The 25108-nt window shown below is 41.7% G+C and overlaps 1 protein-coding gene across 4 annotated transcripts in view; it reads right to left on the bottom strand.

The window, feature by feature from the left end:
• CTNNA2 (catenin alpha 2) overlaps positions 1-25108 on the bottom strand; it is a 781078-nt gene that overhangs the window by 160738 nt on the left and 595232 nt on the right. For all 4 annotated transcript variants that reach the window (XM_075930970.2, XM_075930969.2, XM_075930972.2 and 1 more), the window contains one exon: positions 16003-16083. In XM_075930970.2, coding sequence (XP_075787085.1) covers positions 16003-16083 — 81 coding nt within the window. The remainder of the gene's footprint in view (positions 1-16002; positions 16084-25108) is intronic.

Raw genomic sequence — 25108 nt, 5'->3', positions numbered from 1 at the left:
CTAGATGATCACAGTGGTTCCTTCTGACCTTGGGATCTAAGGTATGAACAATATAGTTTTTACTCTGGCTTATGCAATATAATTGTTATAACTATGCCATGATGCTCTTTGGGCATATCAGATTACAACTGTAAGAATGTCTAAATATACACAATTGACTTTCATTGGTAGTATCAGGTATCTGTACTCTTAAAATGCACATTGGATGTCAATGAAAAAGGAGATAATCAAACGATGGCAAATTGGACCTTACTACTGAGAATACAGAATCTGCTTATTTTGTAATGAACATCTAACTTGTTATAAGATCTGCATACTGGGACCCTGAGTCCAGAGTCACCAAAACTGAACCATATTATCTTTCTGCATCATGCATGATTTGATAAACTAAATGAGGTTGTACTAAATTTATATGTGTGTGCTATTATTCACAGATGTCAGGGTGATATTCATAGCTGTGAGTAGTATATTTTTATACCCCTATGTAGACAGGCATTGTAGTTTCTTAATAAATTGATTATCTGAATTTTTGGATGCCCTTGCATAGAAGTTGAATGGTGCAGACAACAGATTTTATATATGCAGGAAACCACAAGTTTAACTATCCATCAACACAGGCTATAAAGAATGACTTGACAAAACCATTTGTTAAATGTGACAGAGTAGGAACATAAGCCATTCTTTCAATAGCTTAAACAAGTGCATGACAAGGAAATATTAATGGCATAAGACAAGACATTTAAAGGTATTAGCTCAGCACTACCAGTCTGTTGTATCCAATTAGGGCTATTTATCAATGTAAACAACTCCTGGAAAAGCTAATCTTGTATTTTCCTCTAGGTACTGCAGCAAAGCCAAGCACAAGTGATGGCTCAGTAATGCAGAGTATTTAAAGTTGTGTCTGGATCCCATTCTTTCAAAAGAAAATGCAAAAAACCCTTGTAATTAAATGGGCACATAAAATGATAGCATAAGGAAAGATTAATCTACGGGAAATTACTTAACCAAAGATCGACAGCTCATCTGATCCTGTGATCATCTACAGAAGCAAATACTGTACTGTGCAGTGATTTGGAAGCTATGACTTGTATTAAAATTTCCCTCCTTGTTTTAAATGTAGGGTGGCCTGAAAATGAGGGTGGTTTCTATTAATTACAAGATAAAGTACTACTTACGAATAGAGGGTGGCATATACATGATAATCATGGTTATTAAACAGAGTATATTACATGCAAAGTTAATCAAATCAAATTTAAAAACTGATGTGTCAGACAAAACCAGGCTTGTAAACAAAGTCTGCAAATATTCTTTTAAAATCATGAACAGTTTACTACAAGTCACATTTGATTCCTCACTGAATACGATCAATGTAGTCAGTTTATGGTGCAGAGTGTAAGTTACTATTGTTCAGAGCCGAAGGCTCTTCTTTTCTAAGCACTAGTTGGGTCTACTTTATCACTGTTGATTCACAGTTCTAACTGGGCATTCCAGAATGATGCTTTTCATTGCTGTATAACAATCTTAGAACCAAATGTCTCTGCGCTACTTACAGTCATGTAGAGAATTAAATGTCTAATCCTGAAACTGGAAGGTAATGCCACAGCAGGAGATTAATGGCTCTAACAGATTGTTAATTTTTTTTAAAGACTAGCCATATCAAGCTGTCTGTAAAAAAAGTTTACTAACCCTTTGTTTGCAACTATATCAACTGGCAAGAGCATCACATTCACCAGTTCCTGCTTAACATCACAATATATATTGCAACCCGCACCAACCACAAGACATGTTAGTGTTCTGCAGCTGTAATCAGGTATTGATTAATTGGCACAGATGGAAACACACTTTTCAACTGCAGTTCTAGTAAAAATCATGTATTTCTACAGAAATGTTATGAGGAACTGCATTTTCACGTACAATATGGAGGTCATAAGAAGCTCCTGCAACACCTCATATAACAGGAATTTAATAGTTTGCATTAGAAATTTTGAACTATGGTCACAGAAGATGTGGTTGTGAATTGTGAACCAAAGGTCTTCCCTACTACTCTCTCCCTATTGCTTGCTCATCTTCCTTTGCTGTCTCAGGCTATGTCTTCACTGGGACGGTTTGTCAACAATAGTGATGTCGACATGCAAAAGTCGCCAAAAGTGAAAACAGGTCAAACCAGTTTTTTCTGCCTACCATTGACAACATTTCATGGTAACATTGTTAGCACCCTGTCAACAGTTAAGAGCAAAGCCATGTGGGTAAGCATCCCATAGTGCAGTACTGTGGGGAGGCAGAGCTCGTCCCTATGCTTTCCACATATCTCTGTGAGCTCTCCATGCTGAGGAATGTCAAAGCAACACAGCAGTTTCTCCAGCCTTCCTCCTGTAGCCGCAGTCTGCCTGCTGCTGCCTTTCTGTGCAAGGCAGAACAGAAGCATTCCAATAATTTGTTCTTTGTTCCCCAAATGGAACAACTCACTCAGCTGTCAAATACTTCCTAAAGCTTTGAAAGGAGAGGGGTGCATGCCTGCAGGGCAGCCAAGATCACAAAACATTGAGCACAGCCATTAGGGCAGGCATTGTGGGATACTGGCAGAAGCCAGTTCCATCAACAAACCAAACAGTAGAATCTACACTAGCTCTTTGTCGACAATACAGGGAGGGAAATAAAGTCTCTTGTAGGGCTAGAAGATTTCTGTCACCAAAACTGGGTGTTTTTCCTAACAAAATTGTCTTTGTAGTAGGCATGCTCTCACTGTTTTGTCAACAAAAGGCAATTTTTGGTGACAAAATATGCCAGCGTAGACAAGGCCTCAGTTTCTGAAGCTATAAGACAATCTGAAGTGCAGACCCATGGCAGGATTCCTTTCTTTTCTAGTGACCATTCCGGAAGTTTCAGTGGTGATGCAGACTTTAGTATGCTCCTGTAGCTCTCTCATTCATTACGCATGTACTAAGAGTGTGGAGCTGTCATTTAGATTTTTTTTTAATTCTAAATATTAAGAGGGCATTAGAAATCTTACAAACGAGACCATGAAAACAACTTCTGGAAAAAAAAAGTTGAGTAATGGCAGGATCTTGAGAATAGTTCTCTTGGGGGCCCACCTGTCAATTCATTCATCTCATGCGGACAGTAGATTAACTGGGGAGAAGGTTCATCATTTAAAACCTGACCTCTGCTCTTAGACTTTCACTGCTCTGTGATAACTCATTTCATCTTCTTTTCCCTTCTCTGAACATGCTTAGTGATGACAAAGGGAAAGTATGGGGCTACTATTACTGATGTGAAATCAAGTGAAAAGAGTGATTTTCCCCCATAACCATTTGAAGGAGGGCAGGAAGAGGAAGTCCCTCCAGCAGTAGGGCTAGTTAGGGTCCAATTCCAAAAGCACTGCAATGACTTAGGAGCCAATGGCCCAGATCTTTAAAAGTATTTAGGCATTGCTGCATTCGGCACTGCAGTGCCTGACTTAGGAATCAAAGTCTCATTTTTAAAAGTGACAAAGTCCTCTAAGGCTAGATTGTCACAGACATTTAGGTGCCTAACTCCCATTGATTTTAATGGGAGCTAGGCACCTAAATATCATGGAAGATCTGGGCCTTAAGGGATTAAGTCCTATTGATCAAGTGACAACTTTAAACAGATGCTTTTGAAAGAAGCAGAAGGGCAAGTAGTATAAGTTCTTCAGGGCAGAACCTGACTCCCACTATAGATTTATAGCAGGGGTCTCGAACTCCTGGCCTCTGGGACATTCCCACTGCGCAATCCAGCCCAGGATTTCCAGTGAGCCAGGGTGAAGGAAGAGCTGTCTGTTTTTATCTCCCAAACCATGCCCCTTCCTGTCAGCACCCTTCCACTGCTCTGCCCTCTCTCTCCCATAGCACTCTGTCCCGTGGGGCGTGTAGTCTCAGGGATTACCTTAGAGAGAGGCTGGTGCAGGGCAACATAAGCAATTTGGTCCCCCACACTTCCTGCATCATTAATTGTCCAGAACTCCTGGGCCAGATTGCACAAGTGCTCTGGCCAGGGATGTTGTGAGGGCTGGGAATTTGAAACCCCTGGTTTATAGAGTGGGTAAAAGATTGTGGCCCCAACTCTGTATCTATCGCAACAAAAATCATAATGAAGAATAATAATGGAATAAGCAGAGCAGGAAGAAGAAGAGAATGGGCAATGTCTTCTGTACAGGAGAGGTGGCAGGGAGGGGAAAGGAGAGCTGAAATATAGACAGAGCAAAGCAGACTAGTGTTTTCCGCAAAAAACCTAAGAGGTAGTAACTGATGCAGAAGGAGACCGAATACGGGGTACTTTGTGAAGAAGAGTGAAATGCTCAAAGTGATGAAAGGGGGAAGATTGTTTTAATGTTTACACTTTGGGTGTTATGGAGAGAAGGTAAAAAGACGGGAGGCTAGAAAGGAAGTTTACAGCAATCCGGGCAATGGAGAGGATGACAAAGGCATGAGCCATGGTTTTAGAGGTAGAGGCTGTGTGGAAGGAGGGATTGAGAAGATGTCACAGAGGAAGAAACAACAGGATTTTGCACAAGGCTTGGGGGGCATGGAGGGGCAAGGACAATAAAGTGTCAAGAAATGACAGTGAAAATGCAAACCTAAGTGACAAGGATCGAGAAGCTGTCACTGGAGCAGGAGAAAGGTGAGTCACAAAGGAGAATGGAGGAAGGATAAGAAGTTCATGAGGTAATAATTCCATTTCACTGACAGCTACAAGTCATGTAATGCTGTAATTCCAATGGCAAAGTGATACAATGTACATCGACCAAATACACTGCACCACTATATGTATTTTATATCTTTCATACTCACACATGATATGAAAATTAGGGGCCCATATTAAAAATGACTAATTGTCTTTGGTGACTAAAAAACTCATTGATTACATCACCTTAGTACTTGGATCATTGCAGTATTTCTCATAGTAAATATATGCAAATATAAGGGAATGTCTTTTAATTGGTGATTCCTAAAATGCTGGCCTGTTGGTTCACAGATCATGGGCTAGGTGTTTTGTGGACCGCTGAGTTGTCATCTGGTGCTAACCCTCCTTCTTGTTTCGCCTTGTTAAAGTACATCAACTTAAACCAAAAATACAGGTACTTTTGTAACGTCACTTTACCTGTCAGCAACTTCTGCAAATTGCCACAAAAGAAGTGACTCGCTCATGAAAGACAAAGGAGCATCAGTCACAAATGGCAAGAGCATGGTCCATGAAATATTTTCGGCTCAGACAGGCTACACTTTTTCCATCTCACAATGTGCTTTCTTTACAGAGTCTCTTGACAGACCCTCCTTAGTTTGATCTCAGTCAGGTCAGTGCTTAGACTCTTACCTCCAATGAAGTCTATCAGTCCTTCATTTTGTGGACTTGTAGTTTTCTTCTGTTTTAAGGCTGTTTTCTTAAAGGCTGTTGCAAAGCTGTCACTGCTTTGTTGTCCCAGGCCTTTCTGCTGTCTCTTCCTTTTCGTTGCTCTCCTCTTTTCAACGCAGACTTTGTTTCTTTATTGGGTGCAGTAGTGGGGGCCTGCTTTAATGACTGGCAGCTGTGGCAGCTGTATGGAGTTGTGGTCACACTGATTGCTTGTAAATAGGAGACGTTGCTCATGGTGCACCCCAGTCTATATGCAGCCTGGGCATCCACCCACACAAATTGAAAGCACAACCTTAGCTGGCAGAGGCCAGTTCTCTGGACAGAAAAATGGTGTCTCAATGCAAACTTCCTGCTTGGTGCTCTATGGCTGTACTGGTACCATCTCATGAGTCTCTGATTTCACCGCATTGAGCCAACACAAGGGAGCATGAGCCTTACCAAGTGTGAGCATGTTTCCTAGGAGACATTTCCTTAGGCTCTCTTTGGTAGCCAATCACACGCTCTCTCACAGAGTATGTGTTCTTGCAGGGGGAGTTTCCAGGTGATATAGACAACCAGATAGTCCTCTCCATCTCCATCTTGGGAAAGGATCATCCCTAGTTCTATCGCCGATGTGTTTGTTTGCAGTAGGATCTCTTTTCCAACATTTGGCCACTACAGCTTTGGGTGTATGCAGAGCAGGTCCTTGAGTTTTTCAAAGGCACTTTTGCAGATTGGTGTCCACACCACCAGTCTTGGGGAAGTATTCCTAGTTAAGTCAATTTATGAGGCTGGCAAAATGGGATATAAATCAGTGGTAGTACCCAGACATGCACTTGCCTTTTGGTCATGAGGCATGAACTTTATCTACCACTCGGTGGATTTGTCCTCCATCAACTCTGAGTTCCAAATACCGAGGGTTTTTTTTTTTCCTGTTGAACTTTTAGCAGGATATGCTGATGTCCAGAGGACACTCTTGGGGCCCTGAAAGCTCAATTCTGATTCTTTCAAAGGCAGCCTCCACCAAAGGAAGCATTATTAGTGGAGCTGATCAGATACATTTAAGGATGGTTTTGGCTTTCAGGACAGAAATGCACAGAAATTCTCAATTTCCTTAAAGACCCCCGGTCAAAAGTATCAAGCAAGGATGCCAGACTGCATCTCATCCTTTCCACGGTGTTTCATATGTTGCTGTGTATACCAGATGTAGTGATATACACAAGGTACTAGCCATTGTGTTCCTATCTCTTGTATCTTCTTGTCTTGGTCTATATGATGGAACTAACAATATCAACTGACTCCCCAAACCCCACTTGTTTATTTTTTCTCACACTAAGATGGCATTAAACATTCAACATTTGCTATGCTGCAAAATTGCAGAACCACAGTTCCTTATAGCCTAAATATAGGAAGTTACTGGACTAAGTACAGGTAGCTAGGCGGGTGAACAGTGAGCTTCTAATGGAACTCAATGCATGGGGAATAATATCAGAACTATCTGTGAGGTTCCTCACCCTTTTCATAGCCCCTTCTATGGTCACAACATTGCACAATAAAAATTAACTATTTCAAGCCGAAGATTGCTGTGAATTTAATTGAACAGTTATGATCCTACTGAAAAAGAATTGAGATTAACTGTGACTACTTCACTCCTTTCCATACAAAAATAATCCGTTATGAGTACTTAAATTACAGATTATTTTTTTTCTTCATGTGATGGAAGTGTTACACACAACTACCTGTTATGGATATTGTTTTCTGAAATATGGCGCCATATGTGCCTCAGTAAACATTATGTATAGAGTAAATTAAACTGAGCCTTATAATTAGGCTGTAAGGAAATTACTAAAAATCTGAAAGAATAAATAAGCAATATTAAAACACTCTCCATTCCTCTAAAGCACTCTCGAGTGTCATAAAAACTCAGTGTCACCGTGATGAACATTTAGAAGAAATACATATTGAGACAGACAACAAAGAGACACAGAAATTCAAATAAGCCTTTTCAGTCAAGTCCAACATATCATTAAATGAAGTGTAGGAACCAGTCCTTGCCCCTAAATCTGACATCTGATATTTAGACATTTCTTTAAAGCGCCTTTTTCTAGACCAAATGTACTAATGGTTCTATTAAATAATAAAAGACAAACAGTCCTTCCAGAAATGTACACCTTGTCAAAAACCTACAGCTTGCTGAATCCAAACCTACAAAATGCCTGTGGTTCACAGTATGTTCAGTGCTGGTGAGGACTTCAATGAAGGTGAAAGAGCACAGCATTTTGTTGCTGTGTGCGCTCACTCTCTGTACAGGCCGTCCTTGCTATCAGTCCAAGATACATTGCAAAAAACTTGGACTTATAGCAAAACAATTTAAAGCAGGGAATTTTCTTCCCCAGAGCTGACTTCCATTTGCACAAATTTTTTGGTGTGTGATTTAAGAGTGGGAATGTGAGGACGTATAACGCATCAGTTCCTACAAGCGTCAACGACTTTAGTGCAGAACAGATGTATACTGGGATGACTTATAGTGGGGACGCCCTGTATTGAGTAAATTCAGCATCAGACTCAGACTTCTAATGCTCAGATATCTTTTTAAAAGGCTTTAGATGTACTGAATTTATAACAGTGTACGTACGAACAACATAATAACAGTACACATGAACATTACAAATGAAATAAGTATGCACTGCTGGTAGAAGCAAGTATCTCTTTTTTGCAACCAAGTGATTTTTTTCAGGAACAGCTTTCTGATTTCCATAACCAAGAGCAGTAGAGGAGCTGCAGTTGAAGAGATGATAGATTAAGCCTCCAGGAGGAAGGTCATGAGATTATAATGAGGAAAGGCTGATGTTGCAGGTGGCCTTAGGTTCAAAGTCATGTCTGAGTTTATTCAGGGACAGGTCACTTTCAGCAGTGCTCACATTTTGTCAGAAAGCATTTTGGTGTAGTAGGATGAAGTCCTGTCACCAATCCCTCTGCAGATTCTCTGGGGAGAGGGGAGGGGGCAACTGAAACTTCATCACAGGTAATACATTGCAACGTTAGAAAGCGAGGGTCAAATGGTTAATCTATTCATCTACAAACTGACTGTAATATGACTTTGCATCAATTTTGCCTTTCCAAAATAAGTTGTTAGCAAATGCTCGTCTAAGATTTAATTCAAAGTCATGAGCTCTTCTGGGTAATAGACTACCACTTAGCAAATACAGACTGATTTGAGTCTTTAGAATATTTTATAAACTACCTAATGAATAATCGCAATGTCTCCGTATTGAGAACAGTAATATCTGAGAAGCACTCCACTCTTCTTATCAAGGGCACCATATACCCAAAGAGATAAATTTGAAGCCATATATTTAGGCTTCATCTACACTGAAGGGTTTTTGCAGAAGAAACCTTTAGTGCAAGCTCATCAAACACAATATCCAATTGGAAATGTAGTAATTCTGGCATTTGTGATGAAAGACACAACGCACAATGAGGTTGATCTCCAAAAGCTGTTTTCAGTCTTATTCCTACATCATATGTTTGTGTCTCTGTTGGAATTTGCAGGGAGTGGGCTAGTAAGTGAGTTTTCCTTGGTTTGGGAAATCATTGTGAAAGACTCTAAACTAGAATTATGTGTAGCTGGGACAGTGTAGTGATGACCCCAATTCTGTAAAATAAACCATGTGCTCTATAATAACCACAAATGGTTTGAACTTCACTCTATCTCATATTGAAAATCACCTCCAAATAGCACAATACCCACTAAAAAGCAGGCAGATATTTTAATTAGAAAATTTACAACAGAATAATGACTAACCCCCAGTGGTTTTGTCTTTGGAGCTAGACAAGCCACAGCGCATAACAGTACATCTTGCCTGCATGGGTGGGAAAAATAAAAAAAGGGTTAGGCTAGGTTAAAGCAGCTAGAACTGGTCCAGGGATTCTTATCACAAGAAAGAGGGGTGGAGAAAAAAAAAATTAACCTCAGTGGTAGTTTTAACATGTCTCAGAGGGGTGGCCATGTTAGTCTGTAACTATAAAAATGAGTAGTCCTCTGGAACATCGGAGACATATACATATACATATACATATACATATACATATACATATACATATATACACACACACACACACACACACACACACGTAGTATCATGAGCATTCGTGGACAAAACCCACTTACTCAGATATATATGTAGTATCATGAGCTCATCTGAGGAAGTGGGTTTTGCCCATGAAAGCTCATGATACTAGATAGATAGATAGATTTATTTAATGTATTTGTTATTTAGTCTCTAAGGGTATGTCTACACTACATGCCTCTGTCGGCAGAGGCATGTAGATTTGTTTATTCAGCAAAATAAATGATTTAAATGATCGCGGCTTCATTTACATTTACATGGCTGCTGCGCTGAGCCGACAAACAGCTGATCAGCTGTTTGTCGGCTCGCCACTAGTCTGGACGTTCCCCCTGTCGACATCAAAGCCCTTTGTCGGCAGCCCCGGTAAACCTCATTCCACGAGGAATAACGGGGCTGCTGACAAAGGGCTTTGATGTCGACAGGGGGAACGTCCAGACTAGCGGCAAGCCGACAAACAGCTGATCAGCTGTTTGTCGGCTCAGCGCGGCAGCCATGTAAATGTAAATGAAGCCACGATCATTTAAATCGCGGCTTCATTTACCTTTGCCTACAACCCTAATCTACATGCCTCTGCCGACAGAGGCATGTAGTGTAGACACAGCCCAAGGTACCACAGGACTACTTGTTTCTATAGTTTTAACAAGGACAGTTGATTAAGTGTGCCAGCTGCAAGGCAGGAGGAATACCATTTTAAAAGCAGATCAAGCTGTTAAAGGATCTTTGTTACCAATTTAATTATTATGCTCTTGAGGGGGTGATTATTATTATTTATCTGTATTACATTATTACCTATGGATGCCAACAAAGATCAGGATCTCATTGTGCTAAGCTAAACACTGCACATACATGTAGTAAGATGTATAGGTTGACCCTCCAGACACCGGCAGTCTCGGTCTGGTAACATCCCTCGGCCGTCAGGACCAGAGTTACTCCTGGACCAGAGAGACTGGGAGACTAAGGGAGGGAGGGACAGCTGGGGCTGCGGCAGCAGGGCTGGGGCCAAGCACGGGCCAGGGGCCCGGTGGCAGCCTGTAGCAGCATGGGACCAGGCCAGAGTCCCCCAGCAACACAGGATGGAGGCTGCTGAGGCCAGAGCCCCACAGTACCACCTGTCAGCCTGCAGCCGGAGTGTCCTGGTACCCGCCAGGAGCTCAGGGCCAGGGCACCATTGCAGCCCCGGGAGCATGAGGCTGGAGTTTAGGCTCGAGGCAGCATGGGACCACAACCTTGCAGCAGCCTGCTAGAGCATGGGGCTGGGCCAGAGCCCCACAGCAGCCTGCTGGGGTGCGGGGTTGGGGCCCCTCAGCAGCTCGTTGGAAAGCAGGGCGGGGGCTGGAGTCCTGCAGCAGTCTCCTGGAGCATGAGGCCAGGGCCAGCACCCGCAGCAGCCCCAGATGCAGAAGCCCCGTGGCAGGAGACAGAGCCTGTGCTGCCCAGGGAACTTACAGCAGCGAGGCAAGCAGCCTAGCCAGGTTGGGGGAAGGAAGGGGAGGCCGTCTTCCTGCTGGGGAAATGGGCTTGGGGCTGGTGGCAGGAGAATTCCCCAGGGCCGGCAAATTCTCTTGTTCGGGACTGGTCAGGTCGCGACGGTGCTGGACCCGGGAGGTCCAATTGTTGTATGGCTAGTCTTAGTAGGGAAGAGAAAAACATATTGACCATTAAGAACAGTGTCCTAATGAACAGAGGTATTTCCCAGCTGAAAACAAAACCAATAGTCCTGGCAATGCCTATTCAATCACTTAATCTCCACTGAGATTACCAGTCAGAAATCAAAGCAATCCCATTGGTGATGGGGAAGTGTACTGTTTGTGGATATCTGCTGTATGGGAACCAGAATGCAACCAATCATTAATTTCACATGGGTCAATGAACAGCAGTCAGGCTGTGTCCAGACTCAGGGGTTTTTTCGGGAAAAGTAGCCTTTTTCCGAAAAAACTTCCCCTGCGTCCAGACTCAAGCCGCGTTCTTTCGAAATTAAATCGAAAGAACGCGGCTTTTCTTTCGATGGCGGTAAACCTCATTTCACGAGGAAGAACGCCTTCTTTCGAAAGTTCCTCTTTCGAAAGAAGGCGTTCTTCAATGTAAATAGGGCTTCTTCGAAAGAGAGCATCCAGACTCACTGGATGCTTTCTTTCGAAAAAGCAAGCCGCTTTTTCGAAAGTTCAACGTGCAGTCTAGACGCTCTCTTTCGAAAGAGGCTCTTTCGAAAGTATCTTTCGAAAGAGCCTCTTTCGAAAGAGGCTTGCAGTCTAGACATAGCATGTGACGGCAAAAACGAAAGCACACATTTTGTTACAACATACAAAGGAGCTGAGTGACATTCCTATTGCTTTGAAAGGTCTAGATCAGTGATTCTCAAACTTTTTGGCCCGCGGCCCACCCTATTCAATGCAAACCTTTCTGTGCAGCACCAGCCAGACAGCCATGATGACAGGAGGTAGGTGGTGCAAGGTCTGGGCGGGAAGTAGGGCGCAGGCAGACCTGTGGATGGAGGCAGGCACAAAGAGGGCAATTTCCCTGGGGTCTGGCCATTCAAAAAGGCCCAGAGCTCCTTTGAACTGCTGTGGGAGCACCAGAGTGCCACTCTGTACAGCTTTGAAGATTCAAGGGGGCCCACACCATGGTCTGGGCAGCACTAAGGACTGACTACCCTAAGCTCCATTTTTTCCAGGGGTGGTAGTGGGCCCCGCTTGCTGCAGGAGTGAGCTGAGCGTCGGTTGGAAGGAGGAATCAGGAGCCATCTGGGGGTGGAGTGTCTGGCCAGGAGAGAGGGTACCAGAGCAAGGGAAGATTCAGGAGTGAGCTAAGGGGGTGTCTGGCCAGGCGGGAGGGTGCAGGGGCAAGGGAGGGTGCAGGAGCGGGCTGGGGGGTCCAGGATCTCGGCAGGAGTGTGTGTGCATGAAGTAGATGGGGGGGACATTTACGTGGCTTTGTGTCCCACATCACTTCCAGGCACCGTGTCCCAGGCACCGCCTCCAACTGCTCCCATTGGCTACAATTCTAGTCAGCAGAAGCAACGTGGAAAACCTCCACGCAACACTTCTCTGTGCTGCTGTTCCCCCAGCTCAGAAAGCCAGAGCTGACACTCCAATCTCAAAGGGGGAGTGCTGGTGTGGGCATCCCACTGCAGGGTGGGGAGAGGTCTGATCCTTGAACCATGGCTCACCTGCAAGATGGCACGGACCACTAGTGGTCTGCAAACCACACTTTGAGAACCACTAATCTAAATAATACTTAATTTTGCCATGAATGCAGAGAACCAGACTAGACAGCCTTTTGATATCCTTTCAAGTTGTATGATTCTATGATTTATATTAGAAAAGTCAAAGTCTTTCACTAAGAAAATACATAATTATCATTTCTATATGGTCATTTTCTACCATTCTAAAGACTTGGACTAACAAATGCATTAACAGAAATGAAAATGTTATCTTAGTAGTTTCAGATTTTTAACTTTACAATCCCGATTCATACTTTCTTGTTACAACATCCCCTCTACCAAATCCCTGTAAAAGAAGTAAACTCCACTTCGCAAAAGGCGGAGATTCAGAACAAAACCTGAAAAAGAAATCCTCCACAACAGAGAGGTCAGATTTTACTCTGGCGGTGAGGTGGTTTCGGAGAGAGATCAAAGCATTTTGATAACCATAACTCTAGAAACATTGGCAAACAGTGGCTGAACAAGATCAACTGCTAGACAGAAGCAGGGGCATGGACTGTGGTGGCAAAGGCAGGAGGCAGCAGCCTTAACAGGTGGAGCACCAGCGGTGATGACAACAAAACAACTGGTACCCTGCTAACTCTGTGCCAAATGATCTATAGCCATGTTGGGCATGACTGTGCATTCATGCTAAGTGTGAGCCAATTTCTTCCATGCTTATCTTTGTTCCAGTGTTACTGCAGAGTCTCAGTAGCTCAAAGACTGTGTGTACATGCTGTTTCTGATTAGTTGTAATATTTAAACTACAGTGTTAGTATTTTTCCCAGTAGACCAAACGGACAAACAAAATAACAGGCAATAGCAGGGTTCCCATTGCTGTGATCATTCTTGTCAACTGTAACTCACTATGAAGGATGTTTCCGATTTGGGGGAGGGGGAAATGTTGGTTTGTTTTCTTTTGTTTTTGTGTGTACAAAAATACCCCTCCCCCCAAATCCTGCCAATTGGCACAAGTTATCAGACACAGAATTCTGTGCTTTTCTCAAAGAACTGAGAACAAAGTAAGTGGCAGCAAGAAGCAGTTGGCTGCTGTGAGACACTTGCTTCGATGCTCTTATTCGGTCTGACTCGGGTTGATCAGATGCTCATTCACAATTGACATAAAGGTATACAAAATTAGATCCATGTAATATTTTCAAATAACCAGGAGATTCAAAGTGAGGATTATAAAGGACACTATTCCTCCAAAAGAGGGAAATTGATACTGCTATAATCTGTGAGTTGGATTTTTAACACCAGACACTCCAACCACAACAATGGCAGCAAACCTCAAAAAGATCTGGAGCAGAATGACCCAGGAAAAAGAAATCAGTCTTAGCCAGTTTAGGTCCACATTTTGGGCCCAGCATGCACTGGGACCATAACCCAGAGTGTAAAGGGGTGCAGGAACTGTGGGATAACTACCCACAGTGCACCACTCTCAAAATCATCAGGAGTCACCCTACTGGGTGCAGTTATTTAAGAGGTGGTCAGGATTTACTGCCGAGGTGTACTCACAGGTCTCTGGCTTGAACTGCATTGAATTCTTGCTCACACTGGGGACATGCACCTTCGACTTTACAAAACTGAGTGCTAAATAGCTACGTTAACAAAATTCAACCTTATCTCTCAGTGTAGTCAAGGCTTCTCTTGATGCAGAAAGAGAAATAGAACCGTTTCTCTCTCTCAGCTGTGGTCAATTTCCAATCTCATTATACACTCCTCAGTGCAGTGATTCTGTCTTGTTGTTCATTTTCAGAGCACCAACTGTATTTGTGACTTGATTATAATGAGATGGGCCTTAGGCCACTACCATAACTGTATTAAATAATAGACTTTTCAGGGATAGCAGGAGTAAAAACCCATTAGAATGTTAGAGGTTTTGGTTCCAATCCTGCAAACATTTGCATACACTTAATTTAACTCACATGATTAACTCCAACTTATTTCTCTGATTGAAATGAGTAGATGTGATGCTGAATGCACACAAGGAGTCATTGTGTTGAGTAAGGAGGTGCCATTTTTACATCTGAGACTAGAAACGGATTTCAGACATGAGCAATACAAATGACTTCTGGGGGTCCCACAAAGAACAGTAAGTCATGCGTTGACCTTATAGTTCACTTTAGCAGTAGTAATAGAGTGGGAAGCAACATATGATGCAAATCACACTCTTGAAACTTGAGGCCCCCCCAAATCATGAGGTTGGACCTGCAGAGAGGCAGTATCTTTCTGCTCTCATTAACTTTAGCAACAGAGGGAATATTAGCTTTCCTACAGCCCGGATGATGATTCTACTGGGGGGGGGGGGGGGCTACTATAACACATTGTAAACCTGCAATGTGTTTATTATTACAGTATTACAAAGGACATTGAGGACAATATTGTTAAACCTGGGTGTCAAGTGACAAACGAATTGCCTGATTTTTCAAGGTGATAAGCACTAACATCCATAAGAACTATAGATACCTAACAATTCTGCAAAACGGACTACTTTGGAGGTACATCCATACAGAGTTAGGTCCTTATTTCATCATGTATATTTGTATAGTTTGGCCTGCTTGGACACAGCAGTGCTCTGACTGACCAGCTGGTTCTTTCTAAAGATGTGTTAAACATGGTCCAGCTCAGATCTGCAATTTCATCACCCAAAAGACAAGGAGGAGCCTTCCAACCCTTAACGTGAAACTGGTAAAATACAAAGGAAATTAACTTTTGAGGGAGGAGAAAATCCAGCTCCCTCCTCTCCACTCAAGTTTCTATCCTCAGTTTTGCTGTTTTGCATCATATCAGTCTATTACAAAATACACTGCCTAGCAGAAGAAGAAACCAAAACAGTATGGAAAAAGTAATAAGCACATTTTCATGATTCTTTTTTCCGTCTTCTCCCTAGTCTCATGACATTTCCATTTAGCAATTAACTGAGGTGGGTTTCCTTTTAAAATGTTCAAGACTTTGGCACTACTCCTTCAAACACATGTGCCTAGCTTTTTTGTTACAGAAATAGTTACATGTATTTCAATGAGCGAAGATAAGTCTATACATCAGTTGCTGCACAATTGGCTTTAGTGATTTCAAAGGCAATAAGAGCTCGGTGAGTACCCCCTCCTCCCAAACTGGGTGATTCATCGTGTTGGTAATTCAGTTTCTCCAGTATTACTCAGCAGGTATTAATCCTTCAGCCACTATTAATTACAATGTAATAATAAACTGTAAACGGATGATGCATTGTTTTCTAATTCGATTAGTGTTAAAGACAGCCTGAACATGCATAACAATGACTTTCTTGAAAATTAGCATGCATAAAAGAACACAGAGTACCTGTCTCCGTAGATCCCTTGTTTTTTTGGTCATCTTGTCAATGGCGATATTCAGGGGGTCGCCTTTTTCTTTTCTTCCAGTCTATTAAAAATACATATTTTTACAGTTAGGAAAAAAGCAGTCCAAACATGCAAAACTACAGTCCATATACATCATAGAATCATAGAATCATAGAATAATAGGACTGGAAGGGACCTCGAAGGTCATCGAGTCCAGCCCCCCGCCCTCAAGGCAGGATCAAGCTCCGTCTACACCATGACAGATGTCTATCTAACCTGTTCTTAAATATCTCCAGAGAGGGAGATTCCACCACCTCCCTTGGCAATTTATTCCAATATTTGACCACCCTGACAGTTAGGAATTTTTTCCTAATGTCCAATCTAAACCTCCCCTGCTGCACTTTAAGCCCATTACTCCTTGTCCTGTCCTCAGAAACCAAGAGGAACAAATTTTCTCCTTCCTCCTTGTGACACCCTTTTAGATATTTGAAAACCGCTATCATGTCCCCCCTTAATCTTCTTTTTTCCAAACTAAACAAGCCCAGTTCATGAAGCCTGGCTTCATAGGTCATGTTCTCTAAACCTTTAATCATTCTTGTCGCTCTTCTCTGTACCCTTTCCAATTTCTCCACATACATAGGTTTTAATAGTCTGCAAATGTATCAAAAGAAGATTTCAGCCCTTTCAAAAAAACACCTACATATCTATGTTTTCATACATTAAAGCTTGCTGCATTGTTTGCCCCTATCATAACACAAATCAAGGTTTCCTTTCAATATAAGTTATCAACCACCCTATTAACAGGACACTGCTGAGGATAGCTGATTTTTGAACAACTCTTAAAAGGATAAAATAAGGAGATTAGTGTGACTCACTAGACAGTTCCGAACTTTTGCACTGATACATTATGTTCACATGCTATAGCACTTGCTGCCAAACTCTAGGAAGACCTCTCGCTATATAACAAATATTAAGAGTTTCTAATCTCTGTCCTGCTAGGCAGTGGGTATGTTAAACACGATAATAAGCAGCAAAACAGCTTGAGGACAGAAGGAAAATGTTCCATATGACTGTTACAAGAATTGTACTGGCAACCGTTAGATACAGTATAAAGGAGACTTCCACTTAAAATACTCTCAGTGAAGATTAAAAAAGGGAGCTTACAGTAAAAACACACACTTTGTTAAGGTTCCAAAGTACAAAAAACTTTAAGTGACTCTCAGCTGTATTATCTTTCTTTTAAGAGAAGGCTGCTTCTCCAACGATTTGCTTAATCTCTTATCACATTGAAATCCATTTGACAGAGATGGGTTTTCTTAAATCAAGAATACCAAAGATCTCGTCAATCCTTTCTCCCATTTTCTTTTCCCACATCTGTTTTCAAATATCAAATTTACAATGATTCCCCAATTAAACAGGATTAACAGCCCCTAAGAGCATATGTTTCTGGGATCTACTGAAAATTCACTTTTAAAAGGTTTTTTAAACATACAATTTTAAGAATGTTTCCTCTAAAATATGACTCTGATATCAACGTCAAATAGTCATTGTCTCAGCTTCTCCTTTAACCATTTAGTTGAGTCAATGTTTTACTTGTATTACTTGCAATTTTAATTCTGATAAAAGGCCAACACATTTATAATTTTTTAGGATTCTGTAAATGCTCTACATCTCCTCTTTTCCTAATCTAGAAATTCAGACACTTCAGCAGTAAATGACACTGGAATTTGAAACAACTACTCCTTAGGTTCAGAATAAAAATCAGTGATAAACTGATTGAAATGAATTGTATGCCTCCATACAAGAGAAGAGGGACAGTAAACCTTCAGTACCTTGCAACAGGATATATTTGTGTAGTCCACTGGTGTCATTTGTCCTACCCCATATGGTCAGAAGTCACCTATGTTCCCTAACAGGTATCTTGCTCTGTCCAGTTATGATAACATTTCAGCTGTAGGTGTGTTCCCCCTGCATGTCACACTGGATCTGCACAGGTAGCCAGCATAGCAAACTCCAAGAGAACCCCCAAAGACACAAAATCAGATAAGGGACGAAGGCACTAGAGCCAGGATTACTGTCAACAAAGCACAGTCCTAGTATCAAGCAGACTCTACCAGACTGCTAACACATGTATGCCCGTTACAACGGACCAGCTCAGTCAGTGGCAGGACTCTCCACTGCTCCTTAAGCCAGGCAAGGACAAACCCCGGAGTACATTTTCATACATAGGAACAAAGAAGTTACACATCACTCCTGGCATATCAGGTTGCCACCTTCTGATGTTACCTAGATACCACCCATTACCTTGTACATGGTGGTTTGATCAAAACATTGCTACCCACCACTGTTGTCATTTTAGACTCTGCCCTGAATCTAGGTCAGTATGCCCTTGTAATTTGTGGGCTATGTGTTGGTACTAAGGTATTTCTTAAAGTGTTGTGTTACCATCCTCCTGGATTGTGTTTATGGCCTATGCCTAGTACCTGTTTGGTGGGACTGTTTCTGCAATAGCTGCCTCGTTCTTGTCAAGTTCTGTGGGCAGGGTCTGCCTCTTGCTCACAGGTTAGCTTTGAGTTATATTAGCAAAATCTTAACCATTGTTGCCAAGGCCTCAGGCCTCACACTAGGCCTATGATAAATGACTTTTTGTTTTAGGCCCTCTTCTTAGTACAGCATAAGATACAAAGGTGACCTGCTCTATATTAGCAAAGTCTTGACTACTATCGCTTAGGCCTCAGACCTCACAGCAGGCCTGTGATAATGGGCTTACATTTTAGGCCCTCTTCTTACTATATCCTTAATCCCTGAGGTATCAGTCAAGATAGTAAGTGCCATGTTTTTTAAGGAGTCTACAGTTTGTCAAGGTGAAATTTAACATTAAAGAAAGAGAGAGGGTTTTGGACTGATACAATATGTCATCAAAACATATTTGAATTGTGGAAATGGAAAGAAGAGTTCTCAAGTGTGCTTGTCCATATAATAAATCATAATACAACCAAGATGGTGGTTTAAACTCAGAGTATCAGAGGGGTAGCCGTGTTAGTCTGAATCTGCAAAAGCGACAGAGTCCTGTGGCACCTTATAGACTAACTGAAGTGTAGGAGCATAAGCTTTCGTGGGCAAAGACCCACTTCGTCAGATGCATGTATCTGACGAAGTGGGTCTTTGCCCACGAAAGCTTATGCTCCAACTTCAGTTAGTCTATAAGGTGCCACAGGACTCCTCGTCGCTTAAACTCAGAGTACAAAGTCATACCATCGGAGAAAATATCAGGAACTCTGTTATGTATATTTAAGCTGCTTGGTGACATTAATATTCAATGCCACTTTCATTTCTCTGTTGAATGACTCTCTTTGTGTAATATTATTCAAGGTTTTTCTTTTTCTTCTCTTCAAGCTGGCTACATTGTGAAGTTCTGATCACAGAGCTGCAGCAAGAGGTACAATTGTATGAAACATTTTAATCCATGTATTGCCGTCATGGGGTAATATCTCATTATAATGTAAAAAGAGCTTCCAATAAACAAGGCAAAGTTACTCTGCATATTAGAAAAGTGATGATAATTAATAAGCCAATCAACAGACTGTAAAGTCACTTTAGGGTAAATTTTTAAAATAATCAAATCACTATGGAAAAATTGACTATTATTTCTGTACTAGTTTGTGTAGTAAGTTGAGGGTCAGTAACATGGAGTCAGCAGGCCTAAATAGAGGCCTGTAACATGAAAACAGCAACAGGCCTGCAATCTAGTGAGCAAGACTTTGATTCAGTAATACCGGGGCCAAGAAAGAGGCCCTACTGATAATTGTAATAGAGATGTAGCCGTGTTAGTCTAGTCTATCTGAAACAAAAAACAGGATTATGGAGCACGTTAAAGACTAACAAGATGGTTTTATTAGGTGATGAGCTTTCGTGGGCCAGACTCACTTCCTCAGATCAAATTGTAGTGGGTCTGGCCCATGAAAGCTCATCACCTAATAAACCATTTTGTTAGTCTTTAAAGTGCTACATAGTCCTGTTTTTTGTTTCTACTGATAATTGTGTGATTGTGTAAGTTAGGTGGAGCATGGAAGGACACAGGGAGGCACCGAGAACAGACTGTAAGCCAAAGGGGAGTAACAGAACATCTTAATAAGAAATGTCTTGGTACAAAGACTCCCTAAAATCTAATGCACATACCGACCTAGGTTCAGGACCAGCTCGGAATTGACAGCATGAAGGATAGTAAGTAAGCCCCCCTTCCGTAAGGTGAGGGGTGGTATCTAGGCAACAGAGGGTGGCAACCTGGTACGTAAAGAAATGATGTAAGTTGTTTGTACCTGTCTATAAAAGGACACCGTAAAGGGTGCTCTCCGGCTGACCTTGCGGGCGGGGAGGGGGGGAAGGAGGCGCACTAGGTGCCTGAACGGCAGGTGTCATTGCCTAAACGTACAGAATGCACAGTAGCTTAACTTTGACTAACTGCTGTTATATGGCAATAGGCCTGGCCAGTGTTGGTACCTTGTCAACGTGGGCCATAGTGCCCAGTGATGTAACATTGTACCGCTCTCTGTTATCAACCGGGAGGGCTTCGCAATAAACCTGCTCGACTGATTTCAAACGTTGCCTGCATCTGTCATTTCTGGGTCCTCTCAGAGATCTCCTGTGTTGACCCAACTGCACGGTGTCTTACACTCTAGATAAGGGGAGTACCGATTATTATGCATGCAGCCGAAAGCTTATCATCACCGACAGAGTAGAGGTCCTGTCAGGAGCGTGCCAGGACGATCTGGACCAGACGACGCTGACATTGACAGTTCAGACCACCAAAGGTACCGAGGTACAGAACACCGAGGTACGACAGTTTGGTGCCAAGCAATTTTACTGTGGGCCCTCCACTGATGTCAGTGATGCAAGATCAAGCACTACCACTGAGCACTCATTACAATGGCTCATAAAGTTGCCAAATTCTCCCAAAGTTCAACCCATCCAGGCTCAAGGGGGACATGGCCAGAGCATGCTATGCCATGGCTATATTCAGCCATTCTAAGAGCCACAGCAAGGGGCAATAATTTAAAACAGCGAACATGAGGCTTGTCTAAATTATGCCATTCACCGAATCAAAACCAAAATTCCAAGAGGAGAACAGATAAGATACAGCCATATTTTCTTCCCTTCTTTTTCTGCCACTTTCCCCCTCCACTGCAACCAAGTCCTATGCAAGCAGAACTCTATTTCAGGTGAGGACCTAGCCTTTTTAATCCAGTTATGAATGTCCCAAACAATGTTTCTTGGGAGACTGCTCTGATGTCTTGCACAACTATTCATGCTTAGGATAGTTCTGGGTGATAGACTATGCATCTACCATCTTAATTGAAACACGCTATTTGATTGACCCAACAGGCTTTGGATGTCACTCTCTCCTGAATAATTCCTCTGTCATTGCGGTTTGGTTACAATGCTTCCCTAAATTCACAGTTTTAAACAGGAGAGCAAGAGTAGCACATTAAACAAACAGTATTATTGGGGGAAAATGGAATGACGCGTGATGTTACATAGCTTCCAGCAGTTCTGTCAAATGCCATCTGGTGTGTGCTGAAAATATATGTTAATAAAATTTATTTATTATAATCTTTAAAAACTCTTATATCAAAATTGTTTCAGGGTAGATATTTGCCTGCATCCCTAGAAGGGAACTGGCTCACAAAGTGAGTCCCCGCATTCAATATCATGACATTTCTCTGTTCCTCCCTTCCAATCCAGGGATCATGAAAAGTTTTCTGGAGGTGGGCAAGAGGGAAGAGAGGTGCAGAACCATTGGCATATGAGGGAGGAGGGATGGTGGGCCACACACAGCCCCAGACATAGGAGGGAAAAGGAAATGGGAGGCCCAAAGAGCCTCTGGCATGAATGGGGAAAATGGGGAACCCAGATACAGGGGAAGTCAAAGAGGCAGATCACACCTATCAGCTTTGGCCAGGTCTGTGATTCTAGCATCACAACTGAAGCTTAAATATTTACATATTATTTCTCTGTCAGGACATTTTCACAATACTATCTCCATCAATTTTAATCGCATCCAATTATCTTCGGAACCATTCCTCTCCCTGTTCAATTTCTTTTCCATCATCTGGGATAGAAGATGGTAGAGATTCCAGAAGATGGGTCAACCATCGTTCTCCAGTTGCCTAGCTCTAAAGGCAACAATGCAGAAGTAAGGATGGCAATACCTAAAATAACCTCGTGATCCCCCTGTGACTTCCTTTTGGGTCAAGATCTCCAATTTGAGAAGTGCCGGTCTCCCTATGCAATCTGTATAGTAGAGAATAATAATAGCACACAAAATGCCAGATTTCATGGGAGGGCACCAGATTTTACAGTCCATGACATATTTTTCATGGCTGTGAAGTTGGTAGGGTTCCACCAATGATATTTACCATTATTGGATAGGATAGGTGGATTAGTCTTCTCCTGACCCAAATTAGTCTCCTTTTGTTTTCCATAGAGCTAAATCTGCAAGATCGTATTTTCCTATGTTCCCACTTAAAGGGGCTACTTCCACTTGTTTCTGTGGTTCTGTCTATTTTTTTCCCAAGTACTCAGTTTTCATTCCTCACCTTTGTGAAGATGTTCAACAGAACCACAATTTGAAATGAGTGTTGTCATTCAACAGTGAAAAGGAGATATTAGGACTTGCATATTTTTGAATAGCAATGTATACCTTAACAGTGTGATGTTTCAACTGCGCATAAACTGTAATGACGGACACATCTACCAAGGTGATGACGAAAAAAAAAGTCTGTTAAGGTACGGTAGCGGTTGAATCAATAGACAATCCCTCCACCTGTCTCTTGTGGGCTAAATTACTGGATAAATGACAGCAGGTCTGTCTTGGGCAGGCAACATGTACTACATTACTAGACTGAGATCCCCTAGCTTTCACTTATCTAAGCAGAGAAGACAGAAGGCATCTGACAGTGTGAAAATGATAGCATCTTTTGATTCCTTCTCTCACAGTTGGAGCAAGGTTTTCTTATTGTAATAAATTGAACTATTATTCTGTCTAGCCTTCCAGATAAGGTATTTTAAAGGGAAAGGAAGGTAGTTTCTTCCATATGTTTTATTTTGAAATTTTCCTCTTTTTTTGGTGACATAACAACAAATGAGTTGTCTGCGCCAGAACAGTACAGCTCTGTAATCTGGCTAATGAAATCTAGTTGAATTTGAAGCTTATGTAGTAATGTTCAGTCAGGTGTTTATTCATCATACCTGATATCTATGCCTTCAAAGTGATGTTCATTACCACAATTATCTAACAACCTCCAATATTAAAAATATTAAATCACCCTTAGCGGTGTAGTGTGAGTCATTTTCCAGGTTTTTTTTATTCTGATAACTCAAATTTTTTAGTATTTAATCGTATGCATAACTGGCAGAAGAGTTCCTCTGCAATAGCTTTTAGAGATGAGACTTAACGGACAACATGACACCCATCAATATCAGAAGAGAAGCCACATCAATCTTTACCCGCAACAATGAGGAGTCCAATGGCATCTGACAAATTGGGTTTTTTGGCCATGAAAGCTTATGCCCAAGTACAGAGAAAGAGAGTGAGGATTTGGTATTTACCTACAAGTTTGACACTGATACCCTGGGCTTGAGCAAAGACATTAACTGGATGTTGCATTATAAAGCCAGTCTCCCCTGCCTTTAAAAACTGAATTTTTACATCAAAAGTCAAGAATGGGATATTTCCAGCCCATTTAATTAGCCTCATTAGCACTGGTACTACGATTGTCAGGTACTTCTATTTAGCTGTTATATACATGTTGGTTTCTGTTATTTCCACTCCAGCTCATCTGGTGAAATGTATTTTACCCACGAAAACTCAAGATACCATATATATTTTTGTTAGTCATTAAGGTCCCATAGGACTCCTTGTTATAATATCTACAGTACACCATAGCTTTAGGTTAAATGGCCTACAGCTCAATAGTCTAGCTCTTTCCCCCATGCTACAAAGGGAAGTTACATAAATGCCTTCAAGCTTGGTCAAGGCTGATCTTGATTACTAAGCAAGGATCAGAAATTGCAGGCATCAACTGTGATGGAAATATTTTTAGAGACAAAGATGTGACTTTAGTTCAGTACCATGCACCCATGAACAACTCATGAGAAAATGTTTTTAAGATGTTAGAACACCTCATTGTAATGGAGGATGGAATTTCTGCCACAGTGATTCCTAATTCAGTGGGTGGAGTAGTCGGGATACTCTGTTATTTACTCAAAGTAAATACAGTCTCTGTATTAGCTTAAATACAACTGTGTGGTAATTGTTGACTTTGACTTTGTTTAATTAATAGAGGCTAATGATATTTTTTTTTACTGTTTTGTGGTTCAGGAAATATTTTTGACTGTTGAGATTTGAAAAGGGGAAAATTAAAATCACTTGGAGGGTTGTGAACTCGGTTGTTCCTGAAGGCTGAGCACTTTGTGTTATCCAACTTAAAATCTAGAATCATGGAGAGTCCACAAGCTCACTATGCAATTTATTCCAGTGCTTAACCACTGTGATAGGATGTTTTTTTCTAATGTCCAACCTAAGCTCGCCTTGCAACAATTTAAACCCATTGATTATTGGGCTATCATCAGAGGTTAAACAGAATGTTTTCCCTTCTCCTTGTAACAACCTCTAATGTACTTGAAAACTGTTATCATGACCTCTCTCAATTTTCTGTTCTCCAGCCTAAACAAGCCCTTTTTTTTTTCCATTTGTGCCTTACAGACCTGTTTGCTTGACCTTTAATAATTTTTCTTGGTCTTCTTTGGACTATCTCCAGTTTGTCCACATCTTTCCTGAAATGTGGCACCCAGGAGTGGACCTAATACTCCAGCTGAGGCCTAGTCAGTGTGGAATAGAGCAGAAGAATTCTAATAAACTCAGAATTATGGTTGCTTTTTTTGAAAGGGTTACATAGGTACATACATACATGTTGACACATATTTAGGATACCTTTCTGCACTACTCCATTCTAGGCAGCTGTTTCCCATTTTTAATATGTGCAACTGATTATTCCTTCCAAAGTGTAGTACTGGTTGAACATTCCTGGTTTGGCATCCTCAGGACC

Source organism: Pelodiscus sinensis, chromosome 4 (assembly GCF_052426305.1).
Source record: "Pelodiscus sinensis isolate ZL-2025 chromosome 4, ASM5242630v1, whole genome shotgun sequence".
Classification (NCBI taxonomy): Eukaryota; Metazoa; Chordata; order Testudines; family Trionychidae; genus Pelodiscus; species Pelodiscus sinensis.
Note: the sequence above shows the minus strand (reverse complement) of the source record. Positions and strands in the feature narration are given on the sequence as shown.